We start from the raw sequence: 19,031 nt of genomic DNA on the forward strand, positions 1-19,031 counted from the left end.
GAGCTTCACAACAATCCCTGTGCATCCCCATGCATCCCCGCCAGACTGCGTGCGCTCCATCTGTTTGTTGGCTTTGACTGTTCGCCGCATTTCCCACCCACCTTGCCTCCTTTTGGCAGCTCGACATGCGATGATGGCGAAGATGGAGCCACGCACCTCCTTCTCCCTCTCATCTACCATGTCCTAAATGTGTTTCTTCGCACGGGCGACGAGACGGGACGGAAAGGGTTGAACATGTCTCAAGATGAGAAGAGAGTTGTTTATTTTGGAGTCGATTGCGACGGACGTACAGAACGTCGTAATGGTTTTGTGGTGCTCCCGTTCTACCTACATGTACCTCGCTGTGTGGACAGTAGTAGCGGAGCGGAGCGGTCAACAGACCGGCTGGAATGACAAAGAAGGAAAAGGAGAGGAAAGGGAGTGGAGTGGATAAGAAGGGGGGTTGGGAGTAGAGATATCTTAAAAGGACGCATCGACTATGCTGGGTCTTACTCGGTGTCCTATCCGTGTCGTGACAGTTCCGTCGTGTAGGCGAGTGCGAGTCGAGTGATGATCAATTGCAGTGGCTGACGGCGCAGAGAAGGGGAGGGAACGGATTAACAGTGATTGTATTCAACAACTTCTTCTTTTGGGTGGTGATGATGATGAATGCCTGCGACCAACCCCTACCGAATGATCCGATACCAATACCAATCCTACCAATCCTACCAATACCGCAGACCTATCTATACTCCACACTCCACACGTCCATCCCATCACTCCATCCACTCCAAAAAAAAACGAACCCAAAAGCAAAGCAGAATATCCACACCCCGAACGAACCCTATCCATCCATCCATCCACCTGCCGACAGCGAAACAAAAAACAAAAAAAGAATACCAAAGATCCACTAGCTGTCCGTGACGCCATGACTTCAGTCGCTAGCTGCGTGCGATGGGGATGGGAGCGGAGGGGAGGATGGCAAACTGCTGGGGGAGGGGAGGCCGTTCGCGTCTCTGCCCACCACTCCTTTGCGGTCGGCTGCTCGCTCTTGTGATGGTTTGCTGGCGTGCTTGCGTGCTTGCGTACCGACAGCAGCACAACCTAGGGAAAAGAGAGAGAGTCAAGAATGCCTTTTCCTTTTGCCGTCCATGTGTGTGTGTGTGTGTGTGTGTGTGTGTGTGTGTGTGTGTGTGGACGAACAACTTGCGCATTTTGGGCGGCCAGCCCATTTTTTCCCCCTTCCTGCCCTTCTGCTCCAAAGGCTTTCTGGGGCTTTTGCATCGTCTTTCCTTTTTTGCCCAAAGCAGTAACCAGACAGACGGACCGGGACGGACGGATGAGAAGAACAGACACGCTGAGAAACGACACCCCCTCCCCGCTAGCGACAGCAACCAGTGGGCTCACAGACCGACGACAGATGAGAGAGACGACGGCGACGATGCGCTGTGCCGCTTCGAGAGTAAAGGTGCAGCCCAATACAGCCCAGCCCAGCCCAGCCCACCAAAAGAAAAGCCATCAAGTGGAAAGAAAGAACAATAAGAAAAATGATAAGAATAGAGACAAGAAGGGAATGATGACCATGAAAGAATGGACAAGTGAACAAAAGACAAAAGTTGGGCTGCCCGTCAACGTCGTCTTCAATTCGATGATGCAGTGGGATAGCGACGCTCGGCTGTCAGCAGAGCCGACGGCCAAAGTGAGGGCAGTCGGGGAGGTATTGGACAGACTTGCAGTAGTCAGACTGGTAGACAGGCAATAGGACCACAAGAGTACATCAGGCACTCTTGCGTCACCACGCCCGCTCCCCGCCTCCAGATCCTGCTCACACCACCACATCCACAGAAGCAAGCTCAGCTCAAATCTTGCTTCCCTAAAGCCCCTCGCCAAAGAAGCGACTCGCCGCCACAATCTCCTGGTCGCCATTGGCAAAGTCCCACCCCACAATGGTCGGGTCCTGGCTGCAGCATATTATGCGGCGGGCGTCAAACTGCAGCTTGAAAACGCGGCTGTTGCTGCCGGTTGGATTCGCCGTGCCGCCCACCAGGGGCACGTGGTTTCCGTGGTGGTTGTTGTTGTTGTTGTTGCCGTGGTGGTGATGATGGTGATGGTGGCCGTTGTTGCCCCCTTGCTGGTGATGCGCGTTTTGTTGGTGGTTTTGTGCTCCACCAGGCAGAGGCGCGTGAGCAGCCGCAGGACCGGCGACGGCAGCTTGGGCGGCAGCGCCCTGAGCACCCGCAGCCGGCGGCTGTTGGAGGGCTTGTGCCTGCACCTGTTGCGCGAGCTGCTGGACGTGCTGCGTGACCTGGTGGATCTGCGCGGCCGTCGTTGCCGGCGTGTTGGCGCCGGCCTGGTTTTGTGCTGCTGCTTGCTGAGACGCCGCCGTCAGCTGCGCCATCTGCTGCTGAAGCTGCGGGTTGAGGCGGGCCGGCGTGTGTCCTCCTCCTCCTCCTCCGCCGCCGCCACGACGGCGGCCACCCGCGTTGGCCACGGCTTCGCTCTGGAGCAGGCGCTTTGCAATGGTCCACTTGCCGTCGGCTGCCTTTTTCCAAATAATGATGCTCTCGTCGTAGGAGCCCGATACGATGCGGCCCCAGCGGCTGCCTCCGCCGCCCGGCGGGAGCTTGGCGCCGAGTGCAAAAAGGTCTTGCGGGTTGCGGGAGCCGGCGTTTCTTGCGCGACGTTCCTCGCGCGACATTTCCCTCAGAGAGCCTCTGGCGCGCGCTTCATAGTACGTCTGATCCACAGCCCGGGCCTCGGCTTCGAGCTCTTCCTCGTTGCCGGGCATGTCGCCAAATTGTGCCTGCACCGTGCGGACCAGGTTGGCATGGCCGCGCAGACAGGCCACTTCTGCGCCCGAGGCTCTGTCAAAGATGCGCACCGTCTCATCAGAGCTGCCCGTCACAATGCGCCGGCCGTCAAACTGGACGCAGGCGATGCCCTTGCTGTGCCCGGGAATCGTCTTCAAACACGTGCCATTCCGGATGGCCCAAACCTTGACAGTCCTGTCACCCGAGGCCGACACAATCTGATCGTCATATGTTTGGATTGCATTGACGGCCGCCGTATGGCCTTCGAGCACCATGAGCAGACTGAATGCCGGCAGCGGCTTGATGTTGGGCTGCTTGGTGAGCGACTCGTCGGGGTTCCGGACAATGTAGCTTGGAAATCGGGCACCGCTGCCAGAAGCAACGGGGTAGTCTTGATCCGACGGCACGAGCTCGCGGCGGCTCCATACTTTGATTGTCTTATCCTTGGAGCATGTGACGAGATAACGATCGTCGAATCGCAGGTTCAACACAGACTCGTTGTGAGCCCGCTCCAACTTTTTAATCATTTGGCCAGTCGAAAAGCGCCAAACAATGACGTGGCAGTCGCTGCCTCCAGATACGACAATGTCGTGTTCGGGACGCTCATCAAACTGCAAGCACAGCACCGACGCGTCGTGGCCAGTCAAGGGCGCCACGACCAGCCTCTGCGTTTCCAAGTCCCAAATGCGGATAGTCTTGTCCCTGCTCCCACTGACGACGTACTTGGCCGAGTGTTGGATGGTGTATACGCACTCCTTGTGCTGCTCGTACGGATGCGAGGGGTGGGGTAGCTGGAAGTTGACGTAGCGGCCGGAACTCCAATTGTCTTCCAACCGTCTCTTTTGCTTGTAGAGGTACTGCCAATTGACCATTGGGTCTCCGAAAGAGGACAGGATGAGCGACGGCCGGAGGGGAGGGAAGAGCATGTCCGCGGGGGGTGGCGATATCGCGTCGTCAATGGCAAACTGCGGTCGAGCTTCGATGCGTCGGGCCAAGTCGTTGATTCTTGCCTCGGAGGGAGACTCGCCCTCGTAGGCAATGTCCTGCATCTCGTCGGTCTCGTCCGCCTCGACCACGCCGTGCTGCTCAGCCCAATCCCCTGCGCTGTCCGTGTCTTGGTCCGCAAGCGGCCGCTCCCTAAGCTTCTTTTTTGTGTGCATGCGTTCCAGATCAGCGTCGCCGCCACGAACTCGCGACTTGCGCTCCTTCATGGCGGACCTGTTTGCCTTTTCCTGCTCTTCAAACTGGCGGATTGCGCGAATGTTGGCGGTCCAGCCCTCGGCCCCAAACATGCATTTCCACAACTGGCTGTCCAGAGTTCGGCCACGCCATGACTTGGAAAGGGTCGAGGCTCGCAGCAGGGTCTCGGGGTCGAGGTAGGAGAAGATTTGAAATGTTATTTCGGGAGGCAGGTGGAGGACGGGGTCGAGATGGAGTCGCGAGTTGAGCCGTTGGACAATGGAGGCAATGGAGGCGGTGCGCAGCGAGCGCAAGATTTCAAAGGCAAAGTCTGGGAGGGCAGTCAGTAGAGCTTGAGTTTGGGCCAGCAAGAGGCGTAGCTACCGCTTCTCTCATTCTCAGGCAAGCTGAGGATCCAGCCTGGCAGGGTTACACGGGCCGAGTCGTGTTCGGCGGCGTCAGACTTGGGGGGATCGGTGCGCATTGCGGCGTCGACGTCGCTGAGGCTGCGCGTGTCTTCTGAGTAGCCTTCATCGAGCTTGAAGGGGGTGGTGGTCATGTTGTTGAGGTAGGGTGTGTCGGAGGCGTACGGGGATGATGATGTCGGGTCTCGAGCCATTGTTGGGAGAGTCGGGTGGAGGATGCACGAGGCCGCGTAGCGACCAGCGCGTTGTCGACTGGCAGGTGGCGAGTCTTGATGAAGAAATGCTGATGAAGCGTTGTGGTGGTGATGGGCGGTGGACGTGGTGGGCTGGGCTGTCCGTGGGCGTGGGCACCGATGTCGCGGCGACGACGGGACAGGGACCAGGCCCGAGCGCAGTGCAGTTGACAGAGGCGGAGTGCCAGGTGTGATGGTTAGTGCTGTCGAGTGGTGGCCGAGATGGTTGATAGTGTGGTTGGTGTCTAGACCGAGGGCGCTAAACTGTCAATACGCAGAGCAACAAAAGACTTGTTCTCAATTACTTCGTCGTCGTCACTCTCAAGGGGCACCTGAAACCGCGGCGCTACTGTAACCCGCTAACCCGCCCAGCACCACCACCACCACCACCACCACGGCAGCACCAGACACTCTCTCCCATCCCCTACTCCACTCCACTCCCACACCATCTCATCCCAACACCACGACCAGAATTCATCTCGTCTGTCGGCCCACGCGCCCTCGACCCTCGCTCCGTCCCTCGCTCCCTCCGTGCGCCCTCGCTCCCATCGCACAGCAGCGCCCGACACCCTGGCGTAGAGGCGGCCCGCCGCACCTCCGCTGCGAGGTCTCACCTCTCTGGCACCGCTCCCTCCACCGCCGCCACTACGAATCCCATCCCATTCCTCCCTCCTCCACCAGAGCGCCGCCCTGCGATGATGGAGGTTGGAGTTCATGGTCCTTTGTCTCGCTCTCATACCGCTTCGATCCAGTCTTCGCATTCCCGCCTTCACAGCTCGGGCGGCCCCACGCCCCTCATGCCCAACTCAAACCATGCGAGCTTCTCGACCTTTTCCTCGAGGGCCTCAGATTCGTCCCAAGGCACTTCGGCCTCGACCCTCTTCGCTGCGCAACCTCCCCCGCCGCTGCCCTCGCACGGTCCCCTCAATGGCGGGCCCGTCGAGGCAGCCAACAACGTCCTGAACAAGCGCGGCGACAAAGAAGCATCGCTCTTCGTCATTTGTCAGAACCTCTCCCGCCGCCTGCGCAACGTCCCTGGCTTCGAAGAGGTCCTGCTCGAGGAAGAACGCTCTGCCGACGAAGACACCGACCCCGTGACGCTGCTGTGGAGGACATTCCGGAGGGGCTATCCCTTGATGATCATCTACAATGCCCTCGAACCTCCCGTCAAGCTCGAGGTCGACAAGAACAAGGTCTCGGAGAAGAAGCGAGAGCAAGCAGCCACGTACAAGTTCCTGTCGGCCTGCATCAACCAGCTCAAGTTTCCGTCCGAAGACTGCTTCGTCATTAGCGACTTGTACAGCGATGACACGACCGGCTTCGTCAAGGTAAGTTTAGCCCATGCGCCATCTCTCCCGCTTCCTTTGTGCTGACTGCGCCTGCAGGTTGTCAAAGTTGTCAACCGTGTGCTCGACCTCCTGGTCCAAAAGGGTCTGATCAACGATGCTCCGCCCGACGAAGGCTCCGCCGACCCCGCGCCGTCCAACATCAAGCGCACCCAGCGCCAACACATTGTCGATGAATTGGTCAAAACGGAGCGCACCTATGTGCAGCATCTGGAGCTTCTCCAGGCATTCAAGAAGCTCGTCGAGGAAAAGGGCGTCGTGACTGGTGATGCCGTACATGCAATCTTCCTCAACCTGAATGCGCTGCTCGACTTTCAACGCCGCTTCCTAATTCGCGTCGAGCAAACAAATGCGCAGCCCGAGTCGGAGCAAAATTGGGGACGGCTTTTCGTTCTCTACAAGGAAGCATTCAAAGTCTACGAACCGTTCATTGCAAATCAAAAACGCTGTGAAGAAACAGCCATGTTGGAGTTTGAAAAGTTGAGAGAGACGGGTGGCCCTCCTGAGCTCCGTCAGATGGTCGAATCACCAACGCACCTGACTTCGTTCCTGCTCAAGCCTTTTCAACGTCTTTCAAAATACCCGTTGCTCCTCAAGGTACGGCGCACCAAATGTCTCATGCACAATGCTAACAGCTGCAGGAACTCCGAGACAAGGGGGACTTGGACGAAGAGCGACGTGACGACATTTCCACCGGCATCGACGCCGCATCTGCCGTTCTTAAGAGGACCAACGAAGCTGTTGACATGGAAGACCGCAAAGAAGCACTCGAGGAACTCAAGAGCCGCGTCGAGGACTGGAAAGGGCATCGCATCGAAGGCTTTGGGGACTTGCTCCTCTACGGCACATTTACCGTTTTGAAGGGAGACGGCGGCTCCAAAGATCAAGAGCGCGAGGTTAGTCTACCCCCACTTCACATGCACCATGCTAACCGCAATAGTACAAAATCTACCTGTTTGAAATGATACTCCTGTGCTGCAAGGAGATTAACCCAAACAAGCAAAAGAACAAACTGATGAGCAAGGGGCAGTTGTACGATAAAAAGGGCAAGCCCAAACTGCAACTCAAAGGCCGCATCTTCATGCAAAACGTTACCGACGCCATTTCGACGTCAAAGCCAGGTGCGTGCTGGATTTTGACCATCTTGTGTTTTGCTGACGTGTCACAGGATCGTACACTTGCCAAATTTTCTGGAAGGGCGACCCCGGCATCGAAAACTTTGTTATTCGCTTCGCAACCGAAGATACGCTCAGAAAATGGGTTCACCAAGTAGACCAGCAACGCCGACAGTTTAGGGACACGACGCAGAGAGCAAGCGGTAGCACCAAGCAGTCGACCACGTCTGCAACAGAGTTTACGTACATCCGCGACCTCCAAGGCCAGGGCCCAATCCAAAACCCATATGCCGAAGCCGACGAAGACGACGATGAGGTCGACGTCGCCGAGGTGACTAGTGGCTACCCCGGACAGACGGACTTTACACTGGCCCAGGGCGAAAAGGGTACTCGGTCTCGATCAACCACCGGCGAGAGCGGCGTCAACCCTCTCGACACGTCTCGGCCGCCAGACTTGCGCACCTTGCCCCCACGATTCCCACACGGTTCCATCCAAAATCCACCGCTGAGCCTCCGCACGCAGCAGCTGCAAGCTGGCGCCATATCGCCTGGAAATGGACCCAACGACTCATACTTTTCGCCCAGCATCGAATCGCCCATTTCAACACGTACAAGCTCCTCTTCTAGCATGTTTCCTTTTCCAAGGCAGCACATGTCCAACGGCTGGCACGGAGACGACAATGTGCGATTTACCGCGCCCGCCATAGGCCGGCATACGTCTCGCGACGCTTCCAGTGGGTCTCACATTTACTCTAACGGCCGTGGTCCCGTAGGCCGACCCTCGGTAGCTCCGACCGTTTCGCAAAACGCCATAAACTCACAAATCCGGCTTCGTTCAGCTAGTAGTCCCGACATTCACAACCATCTCCCGACACGACGCACCCCTGGCGGATCCGTTCCGGATGTTCCCCCCTTCCCCAGCCACTACGCCTATCCCGGCCATGTGAACCGCAGCCAGAGCAACTCGCCAAACATCCCCACCCCCACGTCCATGCCTCGCCAGAGCTCGCCGAACATTCAAAGAGAAAAGCAAGCGCTCCGCACGCCCGGATCCGAAATCAACCTGCATTTGGACTACCCAGATAGTTCGCGACAGGATTCACGCTTTACGCCAGGTTCGTCTCGGACTGCCACGCCCGCTTCTTCGTTTGAACAGCAGCGAACAACTACTCCAGGTACAGATCGGCCGCTCTCTCCCACCCTGCCCGCCGCGACGCCGACCGAAGTCTCCATCCCGTCCCAACTCAAAGTAAAGGTCCACTGCCCATCCGCGGGGTCAACAATGACGCTGGTCGTCAGCACCAACATCAGCTTTCAGAGCCTCAAGGACCGCATCGACGCCAAGCTGCAGCGTAGTACGAATGTCAGCCTGAGCTCGGGGCAGGTCAAGCTCAAGTACATTGACGACGACGACTACGTTAGCATCCAGTCGGACGAGGACGTGCAAATGGCGTTTGAGACGTGGAAGGAGCAGCAACGAGACCAGCTGCTGGCGGGGCAGTTGGGTGAGATTGAGCTCTTTTGCCAATAAGCAACAACGGGATTTTTAAAACCCCCCTGAATGATGATTGATCGCTGCGTGCGCGCTTTTTTCGCGCCTTACCACGGCGCACCACCACTTTTTTTTTTTTTTCTCGGCGTCTGTACGGCGGCGGTGGTCTTCTTTTGACTTGACTTTCAACTACGTCATGCTTGTGGCGGCGGCGTTTTTATTAACGAGGAAAGCGGCGCGACACGGGGGGCTGGGCGACTGCTTCTGGTTTGTGTGTGTCCGGGATTTTTTATTTTCCATTACGTTCTTTTTTAACTTCCGCTTCCCCATGAGAAGCGGGAAGTCGATCGACTTAACTTGAGTTTTCTATCTAACGCCCCGACGAGGAAGAAAGAGAATGATTCAAAGCCAACAGCAGCACCACTTTCTTTTTTCTACTTTTTTACTACTTGCATTGTGGTCGTGGCCGTGGCCGGGGGTCACATTCACATCATCATCGCTGCCAACCGGGACAGCAATCGACAGGAAGAAAAACGAGTTCGCGTCCCCAGTCAGTCAGTCCGGCAAGTTTGGCTTTTCGGTGCCGCATGGAGTACCGGTAAACCCACCCCACCCCGCAAATCAGCCCCAACAACCAATCTCAAGCGGAAGAACAGGATATATATCAAGTCAACTGTACTGCTGACCAACCTCTATCCGCCGTCCGTGGGCTCCCTCTACTCGGCCATGACTTTCCTTTTTTTTTTTCTTTCTTCACTGCATGGACGGGGTGACGGACGGGACGGACCGAGGGATGGACACACGGTGCCAAAGGATAGGGCGATGATGGGGGGATGTCAACGCAGTCAGGCAATGGGGGACGCACACGAAAGGATATGAGGCAACCGGCCATGGGGCGAAAGGAAAAGAGGATGAGGATATCCAAAGCGGTGTGGCGGCGGGCGTGGCGTGGCTTTCCTTTCCTCACTCAATCCAGTCAGACTCATTCAGCATCTTCCCAGGGAACCCAAGGGCTTTTCTTTTTGTCTTCTCTCTCTCTTATAATGCGACGGCCTTGATCGTGGTGGTGGTTAGCAAGCAAGAAAGTTTTGGATTGCTTTTGTCGTGCTGCTGTTTTTTCATGCTGTGGTTTGCTTGGTGATGGCGTTTTATCTCGACTGCTTCTTGAATTGATGACATGATGCTGATTCCAAGCTCTCTCTCTCTCTCTCTCTCTCTCGCGCTCTCTCTCTGTGTTGCTTTGCTGGCGTCTCGCTGTCTTTGCTTCTGCTGTGCCTGTCTGCGCCGTCCGTCTACACGTCTGTACAGGTCTGCCGTCACTCCATCCAGCCTTGCCGTTTTTGCGCGTGCGTGCGTGCGGCGGTTCGCTCTTGGAGGTTTTCCCTCCCCCAGCGCGTGGATGGATGGATGGACGAGAATCTATTCCAGAGTCTGTCTGTTTGGCTAGAGGCTGCCAGCCTACCTCTCCACCTCGCTACATACCCATCTACTCGTCACCTACCTGCCAGCCCAACCACCAGCTAATCCAGTCGTCCATCCACATCATCACGTCGCCTGCTTGCCTTGCCTTGCCTGGCCAGCCTACAGTCGGCGTGCGTACGTACGTACGTACTCCTGAGCGAGCGCCTCCGCTGCCGTACGTGGCACGCCGCGGCCAACGGACACTTACTTTCTCCAGCACACCAGAGGGGAAGACCGCGGAAGATGGGATAGGGACGAGCGGAGCTTTGTGCCGTTGGGTCGTTGGGTAGGTATAGAGACAGAAGGACGGAGACCGAATGACGAGGGCGAGATGGATAGAATGAGGGAGGGATAGGGACCACCCGACAGAGAGGGACAGGCAAGCAAGCAAGCAAGCAAGCACGCCAACCAGGCAGGCAGGCAGATGGCCATCTGTCTGCTTCTCCCTCCGGCTCCGGATTCCCGCGCGACTGACTGCAGCATGGCTCGCGTCGCAGGCTGCCTGCCGTCCATCTTTTGCGAGAAGACTTGGCGATTTGGACGGCTGGAGAGACGAGGGGAGGGGGGTGGGCCAGGTACATAGCCAGCAGCTGTGGAAGCCGATGGTGCGGGAAACGAAAAAGCCATATCAAGTTGGCTCGAGTTGAGTTGGGTTGAGTTGTAGCGTGCGGGCAGGTCAAGTGGCAGATGGGCGGAACCTAGCACTAGTGGACGCACGCATCGGCAAAGGGAATCAGAGCAAAGTGGACGGATTGGTTCGTTGCTTGGTTCATTGCTTGGTTACTTGCGCGCGCGTGGGGTTTGCAGTGGGTGAATAGTACGTATACGGGTCGAGATGGTTTAGTTCAGGGGTTGGTTGCTTTTAGCCTGGCGTTTATAGCGGCTAGTTGGGATGGATGGTTTTGCTGATATTGTTAGTTTTGATTACCGTGATGATGATTATGATAGTAGTAGTGGTGACGGGACTGTAGTAGTTATGATGTGGTAATCTAGGAAATGGCAATTCAACGACGAAAAAATGAGATGAAAAATGGTACAGAGGAGAGGAGACGGATGGAGGGCTGCAGAACAACATCTGGCAGAGACGTAACAGAGGAGAAAAGTTGCTGAGAAAAATCTGACGAAGATATGAACTTGAGAGAGAAATAGGGAGGTAGGAGCATAGGTAGATAAGAGCTAGCTATATGCTCTGATAAACTTGAGGCTCCAGAAACGCAAGTACGCCATCAACCCAACCGTCCAACCAATGGACAGACTCGCACGCCCCTTGGCCGCTCACACGCAGGCGCCGACTCTTCAACACCATCACCACTCTGTCTCAAAAGCTCGCAGTATCTCTTGCCGACGATAGACGCCATGCTATGATCCACTCGCCCCCTCGTATCCATCCATCCACCCATCCATCCACCCATCCATCCACCCATCCATCCACCCATCCATCCACCCATCCATCCACCCATCCATCCACACACAGGAGACGACAGAAGCCAAAGTCGCCCACCCACCCAGCCGCCGTGCTCGGATCGGAACCACGCCCGCATTGCGTGCGTGCGTACCCACCTACCTACCTACTTTCCTACCTACCTGCCGGCACAGAGGCACCCGGTTCCGGTCCGGTCTGCGTGGGTCAGGCGGCGGTAGCCGGTAGGTAGGTCCTGGGGTGGAGTACTGTGGTACTATAGTCGCATTGGTTCCTACCTTAGGTGTTGGTGGCCACCCGGAGCCTTGCCAAGTTTTTTGTTTGTGTTTCTTTGTTACCGTTTCTTGCCGTTTCTAGAAAGCTGGTGCTGCTGGCGCTGCTGGCGGTGCGGCTGCCGGCCCGGGGACCTGAGGAAGCGAAGCGACGCGAGCAAGCAAGCGTGGGGCATGGGACGCCACCTATCATGCAGGGCTAAGCAATGGAAGGGATGGAGGCTTCGTGCTGTGACGTCAGAGCTGCACAGTCGAGAGTCTGGAGACAACTGATTCCCACTCTGTGTCTACGGCGAAAGATTTTGATTTTGATTGTTGTAGGAGTGGAACAAGGCAGTGCACACAGTTCCCAGCTGGACAATAAACACCACCTGTGTTGGATCGCTCATTTCTTGGCACCTTTGCTACTGTTGCTGCTGTTGCGAGCGATGACGATGCGCTGACGTAGGTGCAACGTGATGGATGGAATGCGGGCGGGCTTCAAGTTCCTTGGTTGGTGGTTGGAGAAAGCTGGATCCGGTAGGCAGCTCTATCGCAGTTTCGCTAGGTGAGCGGCTTTGTCGTCCCTTCTTCTCTGCCTTGCTCTTTCTTTGCCAATCGGTGACAATCGACCTCTAGCTTACCATCATCTGCCAACGTTCCTGTCATCAGCAGCACATCAACCAAACAATCATCCAAACACCTCGAATCTTTACTGCGACTCGAATCAACCTACCTACCAACCTACGCATCTCAAGTCAACATGTCGTCAATCGCATCCTCGCTTTCCGAGCTCTTCCACGCGCTCCTCTCGCTCGTCACCGACGCCTTCAACAGCGTCTACTCGGTCATTGCGGCGCTGTTTGCAACCGTCGCGGCGTTTGTCGGCGGCCTCGTCGGGCTGACGGCCGATACGGCGGGCTTCATCATCAGTTTGTTGTTCCTTGCTGCTCCATCACTGTTTTTGTCTGACTTGGGATCCGCACAGGCAACTTTGTCGTCCTGGCCGTTCTCGCTGGAGGCGTTTTCGGATACATGAAGTACCAAGAGCGCAACCAGGGGAGGGCGAGGATTGGAGGGAAGAAGACGCTTTGAAAGGGGCAAGCCGGGCCTTGATGCGAGACGATACGATACCCAGACGAAGTTTCATTGCGCAGACTGTCCCCATTTCACGATTCCCTAGACCCTCATCACGTCAACATTGAATTTGATATCCTTGGCTGTAATTGACAGTTTGATACACTTCCTCATTGCGGGCTGTCCAGCACCTTCTTTGCCGAATCCGTAATCTTCTTCACGTCGGCCAGGTTCTCCTTGATCGTGTCGTCCATCAGCTTGGTCGCCTTGACCAGGTCGTCGGGCAAAATGGTCCGCTCGAGCTGGAATTTCCGCAGCTTCTTGTGATGCGTGGTCCGCGCGCGCTTGATGGCGGTTGTAGCCTTGTTTGCGGCATCGGTTGCGGCCTTGATGGCCTTGGCTCGAGTCTCGCCGGTGATGGGCGGGATGGGGACAGTGATGGTGGTGGGTTCTTCTGGCGTCGGCGGTTGCGGGGCAAGCGAGTACGGCGAGGCGCGGATGCTGCTCATGAGAGCTTTGACGTGCTGTTCATCATTAGGTCCGGAACAAGTATACGCGCGAAAGACTTGCCTCTTCGTCTCCGGCCACGACCTGCATGAATTTGCCCTTGGGAATGATTTGGGCCAGCTCGTGCAGCTTGTACCACTCCTTCTTGTTGGTCTTTTCGTTCTTGATCTGCACGCCCAGCTTCTCCAGGTGGTGAGGGGCCAAGCGACCTCCTCCGCGCAGCTCGCCCAATTCGTGCGTCAGATGCTCGAGAGCCTTGAGGCAATCTGCCTCGAGGATTGACAGGTCAAAGGCCTCTTCGGTGCAGGCAATGCGGAGGTTGCCTTGATCTGGGCCTGAATCTTGGACTAGGCCGTCATCCGCCGGCGCTTTTGACTTTTTTTTGTAGCACACGGGAGACGTGGACAGCGGGCGGCATGATTGTTGTCGGACGCAGACAGTGACGCGTGGAAGACTGGAGACAGCTCTACAAAAAGCATCAGCTGCCAGATCGGAGGCTGTGGGAGCCAATTGAAGCGGACCTCGCGCCAGCCAGCTGACGAGCCGGCTGTTGAAGGGCACGCGAGAGGTGGGAGGGCAGGGAGAGGGCGAAACGTTGCGACATGGTACGAATTTGGAGCTAGAAGAGTGGAGGGTCGACGGGAGCTTGGTAGCTGGGAGCTTGGGCGGCGCCAAGGTCGGCAAATGGACCTGTCAGCACCGCCCAATTACGTAGAGCGTCCCTCGACTCTGACATCTTCAACCTCACCACCACAACTCCCTCCCGGCCATGTCGCGTGTATCCGCTTCCTACAAGAAGCAGGATGGCGTCTTGTCCATTTCAAAGGACAACCGAACCGTCCTGTGGGCGCCGTCTGCTCCTCCAAACGCTCCGCCCACCGTCACCGTTGCCGTCGCCGACATTTCCAGTACTTCTTGACCCGGTACCCTGCCCGTTGCATGCCCAGAGCTGATGCCGGCGCTCTCTAGATCTGCAGCAGACCCCGGCCACCAGCGCCAGAGTCTCCATAAAGATCGTCACCTCTCCCGACTCGTACGTCTTCGTCTTCACTTCGCCAACCGCCCGCGACGACCAGGCCGCCATTACAAACACCTTGCGCTCCGCCATCGAGGCTCACAAAGCCCGCTCCACCGCCGTCCAAAATGCGCCCACGCCTCAGCCCAACGCAGACGCGCCGGCGCAGTCGGCCGCCATGACCTTTGCCAAGGCCGTTTCTGGTGCTCCGACGACGGACAAGGCCGAAGAGAACATGTACGACGATGCAAGGCTGCTGGCAGATGTCGAGTTGCAAAGGTCGCTTCTTAGCAAGGACATGAATACGCGGAGGAGATTTGAAGAGGCGCTCAAGGGAAAGCCCGACTCGATTACCGTCTCGCAATTCTCCTCGCAGTTTTGGTCGACGAGGGTACATTTGCTGCGTGCTCACGCGGTACAAATAAATCAGACGCACGGTCCCGTCAACGCGCTCTCGTCCATCAAGCTCAAGTACAGGGACGACGGCACGCCTCAGACGACCCTGACCAGAGGGCAGATTGCCACCATTTTTAACCAGCATCCTCTTGTCCGGAAAGCGTACAACGACTTGGTGCCACCGATGGGAGAGGTTGAATTTTTTGCCGCATTCTTTGCGAGCAGGCTCTACAAGAGGCTCAAGGGAGAAAAGATTACCGACATGGATCCTACAAATCCCAAATTCGATAGATATCTCAACGACACGGAGGAGAATGAACGCGCCAAGGGCCTCATTGTGGAGCAGTTTCCACACTTTTTAGACATTGAGGGCAACGAGCAAAACCACAGTCAGAGGCAAGGAAATGCTCCCGACATGACCATGCGCCCCAGTACCCACGACAAGGTTCCCATCCTGCGGAGTTTGAACCGCGTGTCTGGGCACATGATGGCCGATGTGATGCCAGTCGATGCGGATCCACATGCGCCTGCGGGCATGGACGAAGCGACCTACGAGCAACTCCGCTTACGGGATTTGTCAAACCGGGCCAAGGACAACCGCATCATGTTAAATATTAGGGATCAGAGGCAATTCTTCGCCCGGGATGACCAGGCCTCCAAAGAGGCACAGATTTACTCCAAGCACAACCCTTCAGACGTGCTGAAGAAGCTACGACGAGAGCTCGACCCCGAGAGTATGCACACGGGCGGTTCGGGCATCAAATTACAAGCCATCATCAATGTCGACGACAACTCCGATAGCGACCAAGACGCCAAAAAGCCTGCAAGTCAACGCGTTGGTACCAAAGCTGCCCGCAACGCCGCAACTCTGCAGATTTTCGGCGCCATCAAGCAGCGCCGTGCCCAGACCGCCGACTTTTCGACACCTTTGGGAACCTTTGCAACGGTCCCAGCCCAGTCGATTGGTCTGTCGGACAAGACTACCGACTCCCTCTCACTGGTCCACAGCACCACCATTGAGTTTCTGCACTACTTTTGGACCGTCTTTCACAGCGGCGACCCAGCACGCGCAGAAGAACTCTCAACGCTCGTCGAAACGCTGGACAAGTCGCTCGAGCGTATCCAGGCCGTGGCCACAGAGGCCGAAGCCGAACGCAAAAAGCGCATCGACGAAGCGCGCAAAGCGAACGAGGCGTACACGGCGCGCACGGGAAAGCGGCGTCGCTTCGACGAGCGTGCGTTTGGCGGTGGCGCCGAGGCCGTGCAAAAGGTCGTTGGGCCCACGGTCGAGGCTGTTGTCCGCGCGACGACGGTGTACAGAGACACACTGAAGCAGCAGATTGCGGCTTTACAGGCGCAGGCACCGGGCGCGGGCACGCCGGCTGCTGTGGGGCAGTAGAAATGCTCCTGTAGGGTCGCAGAGTTGCTCCGGTTGAGTTGTTTCTGAGAATTGGCCTTCTCAACTCGGTTCTTACTTTCAACACTTCATTTCTTTGGTGTCTTTGTCTTTGAGGGACGGACTCTTCATATCCCGAGTTCTTCCATCTCCTACATTCCTCTTTTAAAGTGCATAGCGTAGGCGTCAGTCTTTTCATTTTCTAAGTTGTCAGAAGACCATGGCGAGCAAGATTTCACTTTCCAGGCAAAAGGTAGAGTTGGTAGGTGGTGCATCAATTTCATAAACAGCGGTCAATGAATCTACGACATTCCGTCTCATTTTGTGATCTTTCTTCCTGAAATTTTTAACGCGCGGAGAGGTGACATGGCAGTCAGCAGCAGTCAACGTGTGTTGAGACAGGAGAGTGACTGCGAGCAAGTCCAGACTGGCTACCCTGACTGCGTATTTTCCATTGTTTCTTTCCTTCCCTCTCAAGGTGATTCTTGCGTGGACGCAACTTCCACTCAGATCGCCGCCCTGCTGTCGAGCCAAAAGTCACTCGGCTGCTTGTGCCAGTCCCCCACCAAACCATCGCAGCGTCATATCGTTTTCTTTGACCAAGTTCAGCGCAGATAATATCTTAGCAACACCCGCGACACCGTTCATCATGTCGACTTCACCGCGACGACCCACTCCTCCGTCTTCGCCGCCTGTTATTATTTCTCTGTCTTCGTCGCCTGATGTTCCTCCGTCTTGGTCGGAAATTATTCCACCTTTGCCGACTGTTCGTAAGCAAACTTCGTCAAGGCCCGAGGACTCGAACTCGAACGCGCCAGCTTCCCAGCCCTTTGATCCGCAATCGGTCGAGCCAGGACCTCTGCATGGCGAAGGGAGAGCGACGACAACTGGAACACAGGGACAGGCTGGGCCTTTAATAGAGAACCTGGCCTTCGACCCGTCTGTCCTCGACAACATAAACTTTACCATGCAAGACTACAACGATATTGCTGTGCTACACGACGAGTTCGACAGTCGGCTGCCACCCGCAACCCTCAACTATGACCTAGGTAAACCCCATCTTACGCTCACAGCTTCCCCCGATATCCCTCGGATGACTGACCGTCTATCCACTCCAGAGCAGCGCCGCATCTGCGGCATGATGGCACTCGGCCAACTCGAGCTCCCGCCGACCTCGCCGCCCATATTCTCGACCCGCGAAGAAGCCGCCGTCTGGCTGGCAGGCCTCCCACCGCTGATGCTGACGTTCCCGCGCTTCGTCGACGCCGACCCCCTCCAGATCCTGGGCGCCGCCATGGCCGACGTCGTGCAGATGCTGCACGAAGCCAAGTTCATCGCCTTCAGGCACAACGCCCCGCTTCCCCCCGACCTCGTCGCCGCGCTCCAGCAACGCCACAAGGCCGCGCAAATCGCCAAAAACTACCTCGGACGCGCCGTCCTCGCCTACGCCCAAGACATGATCCGCGAGACCTGCGACCACCACCGCGATGCCGTCCTCACCGCCCTCCTCTACATCCCGCGGACCTCTGACGCGCGCGCGCGCTTCGCCGCCGCCAAAGCCGCCATCGACAACGCGCAGGCGCGCCTTGCGTCCGCCCTCCGCACCCTGACCTTCCACATCATCGCCGACGTGCTGGTCGCGCTCATCGACCCGGCGTCGGATCTCGTCCGCGGCCTCCCCGACTGCGGCGTCCTGCCCACCGTAGGCGAGATCCCGGTCCATGTGAGGCTTTACATGGATAGGGCGTGGGGAACTAGCCCGGAGTTAGTCAAGGGTTTGGTCATGCATGTTGTCAGGGAGTTGAGTAAGCGCTGGGTCGATGAGGTGTATGGGTGTGCGGCGAAGGAGGGCGGAGCGTTGGGCTTGGCGAAGGAGGAGGAGAGGAGGGATTCGGTCGTCTCTGCTCCGCGTGATGAGGAAGCGCTGAGTGATGAGGAAGCGCTGAGTGAGTGAGCGTGGGGGGAGCGGGCGGGCTTGAGGCTGCTGCTACGACGGGAGGAGGAGGAGGAGGAGATGGCAGGCATGCAGGCAGGCAGGCAGCTAGCTATCTATCCATCTAGCAAGCCACAGAGGACTGAACAAGGAAATGGAAAAACGGAAATGGGGCAAGAAGAGAACCTCGAAGACGACGAACGTGGAAGAATAATTAGAACAGCCACCTCGACGTCGCGTAGACAAACCAACATCATCGTCCGCACGCACTCCCTCTTCCTCCTCTCTTGACCTCGATTCCTTCGCCATTAATTACCATCGCTGAAGCACAGAACGTCTCGTCAACAGAGCGATGGCATTGGAAGTTGTAATTGGCTGTGGAACCCCGTCCCCGCTTACCATGTGCATCCATCCGACTACCCAAGGTAGTCGAGTCGAGGCGTGCGTTTACAGATTTCAAGCCAGGGAGCGCGCCGCGGCGGCCGGCTGCTGGGCGATGCCCGGAAGGGATGGGACGGGACGGTGTGGTGTGGTGTGGACATGCACGAAGGTAGGGAAACATTTGGTGGCTTTGTATGTATGTATGTATGTATGCACACAGCTGGTATCAAGTCTCAGTAGAGCTGCTAGGTAAGACGACGGCGCGGGGGCCATGTGCGTAGGTAATATACCCAGGAGCATGATGGTCTATTTAAATGATTTTGGTCGGGTTTAGGCATTTGGTCGGGAGGGGGGTTTTGTAGGGAGTTTTTTGTTTAGTAGAGCAGCAAGTGATAGGGAGATGTTATTCGACGGGGTTGGAATTAGTTGAACAATTGGTCTTGGTAGATTGACACTGCTGAAAGCGAGCGAGGTTGAATCATGATGATCTGAGGGCGACGGGTTGGGTATATTTGGATGTCCCGCTGTCTTTGGGAGAGGAAAGCGGACTAGGAGAAGAGATTGTGGACGTGTTTGCTGGCCCAGATCATCGCCAGAAGACGCGGCAGAGCTGCG

General features: G+C 56.8%; 10 protein-coding genes across 10 annotated transcripts; 6 read left to right on the forward strand and 4 right to left on the reverse strand.

The window, feature by feature from the left end:
- Positions 1 to 585: 585 nt before the first annotated feature.
- Positions 586 to 1,214, reverse strand: BKA78DRAFT_310393 (uncharacterized protein). The gene has a single exon (XM_066888115.1). It carries the CDS (start codon positions 907 to 909, stop codon positions 613 to 615), a length of 297 nt encoding a protein of 98 aa, XP_066747163.1. The 5' UTR covers positions 910 to 1,214; the 3' UTR covers positions 586 to 612.
- Positions 1,084 to 2,142, forward strand: BKA78DRAFT_310397 (uncharacterized protein). The gene has a single exon (XM_066888116.1). It carries the CDS (start codon positions 1,109 to 1,111, stop codon positions 1,739 to 1,741), a length of 633 nt encoding a protein of 210 aa, XP_066747164.1. The 5' UTR covers positions 1,084 to 1,108; the 3' UTR covers positions 1,742 to 2,142.
- On the reverse strand, positions 1,853 to 4,527 carry BKA78DRAFT_248843 (WD40-repeat-containing domain protein; the record flags this gene model as incomplete). The annotated part of the gene is made up of 2 exons (XM_066884429.1): positions 1,853 to 4,299; positions 4,353 to 4,527. 2 exons carry the CDS (start codon positions 4,525 to 4,527, stop codon positions 1,853 to 1,855), a joined length of 2,622 nt encoding a protein of 873 aa, XP_066747165.1.
- An 896-nt stretch (positions 4,528 to 5,423) lies between these two features.
- On the forward strand, positions 5,424 to 8,618 carry BKA78DRAFT_351500 (Pleckstrin homology domain-containing protein; the record flags this gene model as incomplete). Its single annotated transcript, XM_066891187.1, has 5 exons — positions 5,424 to 5,954; positions 6,012 to 6,569; positions 6,614 to 6,868; positions 6,913 to 7,093; positions 7,141 to 8,618. The coding sequence occupies 5 exons, from the start codon at positions 5,424 to 5,426 to the stop codon at positions 8,616 to 8,618; spliced, it is 3,003 nt and encodes a 1,000-aa protein (XP_066747166.1).
- Positions 8,619 to 8,797: 179 nt separating this feature from the next.
- Positions 8,798 to 9,538, forward strand: BKA78DRAFT_108692 (uncharacterized protein). Its single transcript, XM_066882221.1, has 2 exons — positions 8,798 to 9,177; positions 9,231 to 9,538. Exons 1-2 carry the CDS (start codon positions 8,977 to 8,979, stop codon positions 9,456 to 9,458), a joined length of 429 nt encoding a protein of 142 aa, XP_066747167.1. The 5' UTR covers positions 8,798 to 8,976; the 3' UTR covers positions 9,459 to 9,538.
- Positions 9,539 to 10,065: 527 nt separating this feature from the next.
- On the reverse strand, positions 10,066 to 10,472 carry BKA78DRAFT_294201 (uncharacterized protein; the record flags this gene model as incomplete). Its single annotated transcript, XM_066886306.1, has 3 exons — positions 10,066 to 10,160; positions 10,188 to 10,210; positions 10,249 to 10,472. The coding sequence occupies 3 exons, from the start codon at positions 10,470 to 10,472 to the stop codon at positions 10,066 to 10,068; spliced, it is 342 nt and encodes a 113-aa protein (XP_066747168.1).
- A 2,002-nt stretch (positions 10,473 to 12,474) lies between these two features.
- On the forward strand, positions 12,475 to 12,806 carry BKA78DRAFT_351501 (uncharacterized protein; the record flags this gene model as incomplete). Its single annotated transcript, XM_066891188.1, has 2 exons — positions 12,475 to 12,643; positions 12,700 to 12,806. 2 exons carry the CDS (start codon positions 12,475 to 12,477, stop codon positions 12,804 to 12,806), a joined length of 276 nt encoding a protein of 91 aa, XP_066747169.1.
- Positions 12,807 to 12,958: 152 nt separating this feature from the next.
- BKA78DRAFT_351502 (ribosome recycling factor domain-containing protein) lies at positions 12,959 to 13,899 on the reverse strand (the record flags this gene model as incomplete). Its single annotated transcript, XM_066891189.1, has 3 exons — positions 12,959 to 13,312; positions 13,344 to 13,761; positions 13,817 to 13,899. The coding sequence occupies 3 exons, from the start codon at positions 13,897 to 13,899 to the stop codon at positions 12,959 to 12,961; spliced, it is 855 nt and encodes a 284-aa protein (XP_066747170.1).
- Positions 13,900 to 14,064: 165 nt separating this feature from the next.
- Positions 14,065 to 16,428, forward strand: BKA78DRAFT_367689 (uncharacterized protein; the record flags this gene model as incomplete). The annotated part of the gene is made up of 2 exons (XM_066892611.1): positions 14,065 to 14,203; positions 14,265 to 16,428. 2 exons carry the CDS (start codon positions 14,065 to 14,067, stop codon positions 16,103 to 16,105), a joined length of 1,980 nt encoding a protein of 659 aa, XP_066747171.1. The 3' UTR covers positions 16,106 to 16,428.
- Positions 16,429 to 18,172, forward strand: BKA78DRAFT_108759 (uncharacterized protein). The gene is made up of 2 exons (XM_066882222.1): positions 16,429 to 17,151; positions 17,221 to 18,172. The coding sequence occupies exons 1-2, from the start codon at positions 16,752 to 16,754 to the stop codon at positions 18,054 to 18,056; spliced, it is 1,236 nt and encodes a 411-aa protein (XP_066747172.1). The 5' UTR covers positions 16,429 to 16,751; the 3' UTR covers positions 18,057 to 18,172.
- Positions 18,173 to 19,031: the final 859 nt, after the last annotated feature.

This window comes from Phyllosticta capitalensis, assembly GCF_038381095.1.
Source record: "Phyllosticta capitalensis strain CBS 128856 chromosome Unknown BKA78scaffold_3, whole genome shotgun sequence".
Taxonomy (NCBI): Eukaryota; Fungi; Ascomycota; class Dothideomycetes; order Botryosphaeriales; family Phyllostictaceae; genus Phyllosticta; species Phyllosticta capitalensis.